Source organism: Phyllostomus hastatus, unplaced genomic scaffold (genome assembly GCF_019186645.2).
Source record: "Phyllostomus hastatus isolate PE091 unplaced genomic scaffold, TTU_PhHast_1.1 phas_contig_948, whole genome shotgun sequence".
In the NCBI taxonomy this organism is placed as follows: domain Eukaryota; kingdom Metazoa; phylum Chordata; class Mammalia; order Chiroptera; family Phyllostomidae; genus Phyllostomus; species Phyllostomus hastatus.
In genome coordinates this window covers 3,350,950-3,359,762 of record NW_025333993.1, presented here as the reverse complement: position 1 = coordinate 3,359,762, position 8,813 = coordinate 3,350,950, and the positions used below count along the sequence as shown (strand labels likewise).

Genomic DNA, 8,813 nt, shown 5'->3' with positions numbered 1-8,813 from the left:
CAGGGCACTCAGTGACTTAAAAGTCCAATAAGAAGGATGTCAGGAGGAAGGCCCTTGGCTGGGAACCGGCGAGGAGGAAGCCTCTTCCCTTACACCAGTGACCAGGCCAGTCACGTGCCGTGGCTGCTGACGCACCTGACCGAGGAAAGCCCAGGTCTGAGGCCCTCAGAGAACCCCTCCGGGCCAGCGCAGGCTCCGCAAAAACGAGTCGGTTTTAGTGTTCCATGTGTACATTTATTTCTTCAAAGACTGTTCACGCTCCAGCCCCATCGTCCCCAGCCGCACCCCCCGCACAGGGCTGGGCGGGGCTGGCATCGGGTTTTAAAGTGCCAACAAGGAATACAATCATTGTCATATAAATTCATCAACACACTGGATCGCAAGCCAAACCTTTCCACATGCCTAGAAAACCTTTCAGTTTCTTCTTTAAAACAAACAAACAAAAAATGTAGCTTTAGTGTGACACTGGGCAAACACAAGTACAAGCCTAAATGATAAGTGGTACGTCACTGATCAGCGGGAGTGCTAAACCCATCTGCCTGTTCACGTGTAAAGCGCAAGTGCTGAAGAAAAGGAACCGGAGGTGACCTGAGTTTGCTTCGCAGGACTGGGCGGCGCGTGGGTCCCGTGCCGCTTGCTTTGGTGATCGCGCCGTGGCAGTTGGGGGCGGTGGGCTGCCTCAGGGTCTGCGCCAACGCGAGACCCGCTTCCCATCTGGGAGAGGTAAGTGGTCTGACCGCCGACGCCCACCGCCTTGAACGCCGAGTTTCCAAGGACCGTGAGATTATTTACTCGGGAAGCACCCACATTTGGTGACAGCAGAGCAAACCTTCTGCTCAAGAAGAACATTTGCCACTTTCTCCTATGGATGTGGCTAGGAGAACCAGTCAAAGATCTAGACAGGCTTCTAATTTGTGATTGGTTGGCAGTGACTGGCCAGGTAGCCATCACCAGGAATCAAGGGCTAGTTTTGAACTTCAACTTGAGACGTGGCTTAAATAAAGTACTCTGTCTAAGTAGCTGGTTTTGAACAGAACAATGAGATAGATACTTCTGTTGATGTTACATTACTTAAAGCTCCACTCCCTGCCTCCCCGAAGACCACAGGACACCCTCTGCAAAGTGCCCAGAAGCGCTGCCAGCCCATTAAAACCCTCCCACACTCCTGGCTCCAGACACATGTCAGATTAGTGTGCATGAGGAATCACTACTAAAATACCATCCTGAAAAAATTCCATCAAGACCAAAAAAAGCAGACGGGAAAGCCCCTGGAGCTACTAAAGCGTGTCAAAAAGGTCAGGGAATCGGTAGGTTGCAAATTAGCGTGCTTTGTATCTGGTGTATAATCGCAATTGATATTTCACCGTCGTGACATCGGCTTTAACATAAATACCCTGCACCATTAAAAAGCACACCGGGACACACAGCTTGGAAAAGAAACATTCACAGTATCGATGCAGCCCATTGTCTCGCGGCGCTCCCCTGACGGCCTTTTCTCCTGCTGTTCCCGGCTCTGTTCTTCATCCTCCGTAACTTCGGAGAAGGCCATTATGGAGACAAAGTGTGTGTATCTGGAGGACGGGCTCCTGGGTCACGGGCAAATGGGCAGGGGTCTCACGTCTACCCCACAGACACAAAGAATCGTGGACCTCCATGACAACATTCTCCACGCCCGTGTTAATACACTCGCTTCGCAGACAAGGGCGGGGTGACGCCCACGGGGCACTTTCCCGGGGTCCGGGGGAAATTTCAAGTCACGGAGAAGCTGAGAAAGCAGAGAGAGCCCTTGACGGAGACAGCAGCAGGGAACAGGGTACTCCTGGGGTCCATGGCTAAAAAGTTTTTTTTTTTTTTTTTCCCCAGGGGAGAGGGGAGAACGAGAAAAACCCAATTTAAAATTCTGATAAAATCACACTGGAATAAATAGAGTCCCTTTGAATTTCAGGATTAAACAAACACAAAAACTGTACTAAAAACTTCTGACCAGTGTCTTGTTTGCGGACACACAATGTCCTCTTGGAATCAATCCTTGCGTGTTACACGTCTGCCCGCCGCGAGAAGGAACAGAAATCCTTCAAGCAGAACAAAACATTAAAGGGGCCATCGTCCCAAAAAGACCTGTAGTGACCACTGCCCTGTGGGGACTCAATTGGTATCAATGTATTTCATAATGCCAGGTGCTACTTTACAACGATTAAAATCGGAATAAAATCTATACAACAAAGAATAGCAAAAAAGTCATTTTACCCTTGCTTGGTAATTCCTGGGACACTGAGGATTTTTAAATGTGCCTCTTAAGATAAAATCCTTAAGGTCATCTAATTTCTCCCTCCAAATTAAAAAAAAAGGGGGGGAACAAAGTCTATAATTTTGGTTTTTATAAAAGTGTTTGCTCGTCCACGGCTCCACTACCCCTGAAATAGATGCTTAAGGATTCACAAAAGCGCCTGAAGGAAGGAGAGGCCCCCATGTCTCATCCCTGACCAAAGTCAAGTTTCCACAAGGGCCTTCTAAACCTCGTTGGAGGAAAATGGATCTTATTACACCATCAGAACCGTTCACGCGCAGGACAGGTGCCGCCCCACAAGCGCACCTCCAAAGAGCGGCACCTGCAGGAGGGGCCGGTGAGACGCTTCAGGATGAACCTCAGCGGTGCGCAGCCCGGTGCAAAGTGCTCGGAAAGATGCCTTGGGACAGGCAAGTCATATGTCAAGCTTATTGTATTTTCCACCGGGAATCCAGACTCCCTGAAGTCCGTCCAAGTGGAATTCAGACAGGCTCCTGAAAGGAATCCGATGCCCGCTCGGGCCACTTTTTATTAACCCTCCGTTCCTGAGACATAAAAGAGTTTTTGCCCTGAAAGTACTTTGTTTCAGCTACTGGCAATATTTGGCAAACCAACCTCGGGCTAAGAAAAATCCAGGTACGCACGTGTGGGTGCCACGTCCTCTCGGCGGTCACTGACCGCCCCTCAGTGCCCTGGAGGGGCTTGCTATGTTCCTGTCTCGCAAGAGCCCGATGGGGACAAGGCCTCCCGCTGACTGCTCCATGGGCGCCGCAGGAGCTTTGGACGCCACAGCGAAAATGCAAAAACCATGTGAAGAATTTGTATGTGTAGTTCCCACCGGCACACAGGCTCCGACCAAACTTAAAAAAGTGTTCGGCATCATCTGCATAGGATATGTTTAGTATTCGCATCCTTTTCCGAGTTCTATGGCTAACAGCAAAGGCGAATGTCTTCCCGCGTTTTGTCGTCGCGTCTCCATTCCCAGCGCGTTCCCGTTCACAGAAGTCTGCCTGGGTCCCGCCTCTGCGCTCAGGGCCAGCCGCACCGCGCACCCGGGGCAGCCACGCAGGAGAGGTGACCTATGCATCCCACTCACAGTGACAGCACGGAGGGTCGTCTCCTCCTGGGGGTGCCCAGTCCAGGTGTAGACCCAAAACAATACCCATCAGAGCACAGAGTGGGAGAGACCGAGGCCCCACACCTGCCCCATCCACGCCTGGTGTGGTGTGCTCCCTGGTTCGCAGGCAACTCTCCTTCTAATATTGAACGTCAGCGCCTATTAGATTCGAGCACAGCCCACGTGGCAGAGGCCTCCGGTCCACTGTGACGTCTGGCGGTAAACAGGTTTAGTCCATTCTCTCTGTGGGGAAACTCCCAGCTGGAGACCCCGATTTTCCTTCCCCTTTAAAAGACGGCACTGTCGGGGAAAACCCGGCTAGAAAAGAGGGGCGCCTGACGGCTCACAGGCACTCCCTACTCCGTACAGGTGGGCCGTTAGTGGGTCCCCGCCTCCAGCATCGCTGCGAGGGAGGCCGCCCCCACCCTCAGCCTACACCCCAGGGTCCCCGGGGGCGCCGTTCATGGTGATCTTGCTCCGGTGCTTGGACAGCAGCTTCTTGTTGAGGATCCTGGTGAGCGTGACCCCCTTCCTGCGGGGCCCCTCGGGCTGCTGCAGGAACACCAGGTCGTTGTGGGACTGGCTCAGGCTGGGGTCCTTCTGCTGATGCCGCCGGCGGAAGAACAGCTTTGCGCTTTTCCTTAAAATGCCTCCTGGAAGAGCGAAGCACAGGGGGCTGGTCAGCAGGGCTGTGGACGCAAAGGGACAGGGCGTGCCTAGGCCGAGTTGAAAAAGGAGAGAGCAAACTTGAGTGACAGTAAGCAGCAGCTTACTCCCCCAGTGTGCCGCCGCTGTTGGCGGGAGGAGAAAGCACTGGAGTCTGGCTGGTGGGAAGCACTTGAGTTTTCAAGATGGAACGGAGAGGCGGTTATGAAAGCAGAAGCAGTGAGTGGACTACCCCTTGGGATCCCTTTCAGGACAGGTATTTAAATCACTGACTCTGGTCAGCCCCGGTGGCGGCAGGCCGTCCTCGGCTTGGCCCCTTGGGTCCCCTCAGCCCTCCACCCCCGACGCCCCTGTATTAGGGGGGTTGTAGATGGCAGAGCAGTCCTGGGTCCCCCCCAAAGGACAGTCCTGCCACCAAAACCAAAGGACCCCGAGAACAACGGTACTCCCTTTCCTGGAAAAGTTAAATATTTACCGTATTTTGCCTTGTATAATGTACACTTTTTTTGCCCAAGTTTTTTAGGGAAAAATAAAGATGCACATTCTACATGGGTATAATAATCCCGTGTATAATGCACACAAAATGTGGGTGCGCATTGTACACGGCAAAACACGGTGTATGGGGGGGAACAGATTTTTTTATGACTCCACATCAGGCTAAGTCCTGAGAGGTATCTGTCGCTTGACCGTTTTTGACCCACCGAAGCTCAATTTCAGATGAATCGACCTGTGTGTACGTAAGGTCAGGTAGCAGAACACGGCATGAAAAACAAATGAGCAGCAGCAACAGTCATTTCCATTCTAAAGGCTCCTTAAAGGTCAGATGCAAGCTCACACGGCAACAGAACTCGTTAGTCTTACACGTTCACTTTCACAGCCTAACGTCCTGGAGCCAAGGTCCAGCGCGGTCCGGTCCGGGAGCCTGTCCGGCTGGCCTGTGAAATGCATTACCACTTGTGTGTAGGTGTTAGGGACTTTGAAAGAAGAGAGACCTGCAGATCACACAGGGAGCTTTTATCATGAATTTAGCAAGTCATCCTTTTCCTGAGAGACAGATCTGACAAGTTCTTCAACGGCCTTGACCTACGAAAACACCCACCACGCCTATTCAAACGGGCGGGGAGGGGAGGAGCGTCAGATTTCTCCTCCCCAGGCTCCGTCCGCAGACTTTGGACAATGAACACTCACCCACGGGGAAAGCGGCACGCCCGGGACTTTAAGAGGCCACTTGCTGGACCTGACATTGAGGATGAACCCCATGTCCCATGTGCTCTGCCCAGACTCACTAGGCAGCAGAACAGAGCGGCTTGGGAACGCCAAGAAGTGGACCGATTTAATCTGCTCAGAGCTACTGAAAAGACTTAAAAAAAAAAAGGTTTTTTTCCTCTTTGGGTCCAACTAGGTAGTCAATTCTAAAAAATCATTGGGGCACTTTTTACAATGACTGCAAGTGGAGAGCCATGGTCAGGGTTCAAGGACAGCTGGGAGGGCGCTGGAGCAGGAGGCGAATACAGGTGTGCCCGCGGCTCTGCTCTGGCCCCCGGGCCTGAGGTGTGACATCTGTGGGCCGCCTGTGTCCGTTCCTGCAGCCATTCCAACCCCTAGGACAGGCAGCATCACGGGAGGTCACCACCACCAAGTGCACTTGACTTTGCAGTCCGGCTGGTGGGGTGCATGCAGAGTGCCCACTGGTTAATCACCTGGTGCAGCAAACGCCCAGGTGCAGTGTGGGGGCTCCCAGCCTGACCAGGCAACCTCAGGCTGGGGGCGTATGAGCCATTCCTGATCAGTAGGCCCCTGCTTCCGGTTAAGCCTGGCATTCCAGAAGCACATGCAATGTGGGGCTCTCACGCCGGAGTCGGGAGGAGGCAGAGGGGCTGAGGGGCCCACTCGGTGAGCCCGGACTCTCCAACCCCACGCCCCAGCCCGGTCTCCCCAGGGGATGGAAGTGTGGGGAGGGGAGCAGACCGGTCCGCCTCCAGGCCAGCTGGACGCCTGGGGTCTGGGCAGTCGGAGGGTCTCTCCCAGAGGTCCCATCTCCACTCCGAGGCCCCTTTCCCGTGTGTCCCTGCACTGAAACTGCGCTGGGGTCTGGAGCCGGGCCGGGCGCACGAGCAGGGGCGGTGTTATGGACTGGACTGCGTCTCTGCAAATTTCCTGTCTTGGGGTCCTAATCCTCTTATTCAGAGACAGGGTCAAAACAGAGCTGATTGTGTTGCAGTGAGGTCACTGAAGGGTCCCTGATCCAGTACAACTGGGGTCCTTTTAAAAAGGGGAGACTTGGGCCCAGCACAGGGAGATGCCCGTGAGGGGTACAGACAGCGAGCGGGGTGACCCATTTACAAGCCAAGGGACACCAGCGATGGCCAGCAACCGCCAGAAGCTGGGGGAGACCTGGACGGATTCTCCCTCACGGCCTCAGGAAGAACCAACGAGTCGCCCGGCCTGTGTTTCCCCCAACATGACATGTCTTGGCGTGGCTTCCGTGGGGACAACATTCCGTGTCCCCGCTTCTTGGACAGAGGGGAGGTTTGCAGTTCTGAAGGCTGGAGCCCCGGACACACCTCCCGGCAACCTCTGCAGGAGGGAGAGCTTAGCCCCGGCTGGCGAACGAGGAAGCCGAAGCTGTCCGAGGTGACGAGTTCTGGTGACGAGCTCTCTCCTGCTAACGTGGGCCCGGTGTGGGATGCCTGGGTTCTCATGCCTGCTCTTCTCCTCCTGTGCTCTGGCTCCCATCTGAGCTGCAAGTGGACGGGACCCACCCCTGAGAAGTGGCCACCGGGAATCTGTAAGGGGCACGTCTGTGGGCGGCCACTGGGGAGGCCACTGGAGGGCCGGTGGATGGCGACCGTCAGAGGCCGCCACAGAGCAGAGCCCTGCACCCTGTGTGGACGTGGACAGGCTTTCTGGAACGAGGCAAGTCACGCAAGAGGCATGCTGGTGGCGTGGGTAGGACAGGACACCCGAGGGAGACCGGCCCTTCTCCGGGGCCCACTGTTCACTCATTAAGCAGGAAGAAGAAAGAGCACAGGCAGAGGCGACTCCATCATCATTTCCGAAGACAAAAGGTGAGCGTGCGTAAGGCCGGTCACTACGTCACAGCGACCTTCGGGGTCAACGGTGCCGGAGGAACTCGGCACTGCACGGTGGGCGTGGGCTCGAAGCGCAGGCAGGCGAGCACGCGCCCCTGGCAGCGGGGAAGCCACGCTGAACAGAGCCGCCCGGACGGACGAACGCCCGTGTGGTCGGTTTTCTGGGTCGACGTGGCCCGAGCACCCGTGACTCCACCAAGCCCTACCGCAGCGGTCCTGCTGCGAAGGCACCGGGTGGACGTCCACACCGGGTGGCCGTCCACACCGGGCGGCCCGAGCTAAAGGAGGTGACGCTGGACGCTGTGGGTGGGCGTCATCCGACCGACTCAACGCCGAAAGCGCACACACCAAGGTTTCCTGGAGAAGAAGTCCCGCCGCCAGGCTGCGTCGCCAGCTCCCGGAGGCACGTCAGCCCCCAGCGTCACGCGAGCCAGGTCCCCGAAATACGAAACACGGAGCCGATCGGCTCTGGCTCTCGGGGAGCCCTGACTGGGGACCTAGACAGTAACCGATGGGCTGGAGTGCCGCACCTGACCTTGCGCCCACAGACTCTGCCACCCTCGCTGACTGGGGGGCCCACGAGAGGGGGCGCCGAGCTGTATGGGCTCTGCCAGCCTGACCCCTGTACTCCAGCCTCCCTCCTGCACAGGCCAGCGGGCAAGCAGCAAGGCTCACCCACAGCCTTACAGATTCCTTGAGGCAAAACTGGGAGACAGACAGGTTATGTGACCTTTGAGGCCAATAACCAAAATCTCAAATGGGGGACAGGAAGAAAGAAAAAAAAAATCATCTATCTTTCCCTGGTTTCAGCCAAGTTAAAAAAAAAACACAGAAGAGGCTGAAGAATAAACAATCTACGAAAGAATTTGAAAATTCTTCTAAACCCAGCTTGAATAAATGTATCTCTTTGTCTGCAGAGGGTCTCCCAGACGTACACAGTTCGTTGAAGAATCTGCCGTGAAACCTGATGGGCAGGAAGCAGGACCGCAGGCGACCTTACACACTGCCGTCAGCCACCCAGAGAGAGGCTTGGATTTCAGGCTGAGCCACAGACGGCCCGGTGCTAACAGGGACTGCTGGGGGACAACTAAAGATCGGTCTGTATGTGTGTCACCGTCGTTTTGTCCCATCCGCTAACAGAGACAGGCCCTCCCGGACTGGCCGAGAGGACGCTGCCACGCCCATCTGCCCAGGCCCTTTTCTGGAGGACCGTGGGAAGACCAGCGCCCTGAGGAGTAAAATTATAACGGGGCAGGGAAAACACCAAGGGTCAGGGATCGATTCCTGCCATGTTATATCATATATGCTTCCCTTATAGCAAGATCACACTTCGGTTTTTTTTAGAAAAAAATATAGAAGACAAAAATAACTTACTGTGTAGGTAATTAATTCTGGCTGGCATAGCGATCCTCTTAAGGAAAAGGAAATGAGCAGGAGATGAGAGGAGGTGACAAGTATACGAGAGCAAAATAAGAATGAAAGACAGTAAGTTGTGGGGCACGGCGTTCCACACACACACACGCAGCTACTGGGCAGGACACGGGGCGAGCCTCTGCGAACTCACTGGTCCGTGTGCTCCGCATGGCGGGGAGGCACAGGGCATGGACCGACCGTCTCAGCCTTTCCTAGGGGCACGGCCCCGTCGCTTGCG

At 55.1% G+C, this 8,813-nt stretch overlaps 1 protein-coding gene across 1 annotated transcript in view; it reads right to left on the bottom strand.

Annotated features, from left to right (window-relative positions):
• Nucleotides 1-212: 212 nt before the first annotated feature.
• C2CD2 (C2 calcium dependent domain containing 2) overlaps nt 213-8,813 on the bottom strand; it is a 50,911-nt gene continuing 42,310 nt past the window's right edge. Inside the window, exon 14 of the mRNA XM_045852487.1 lies at nt 213-4,057. Within this exon, the coding sequence (XP_045708443.1) occupies nt 3,837-4,057 (221 nt within the window). The 3' untranslated portion in view covers nt 213-3,836. The remainder of the gene's footprint in view (nt 4,058-8,813) is intronic.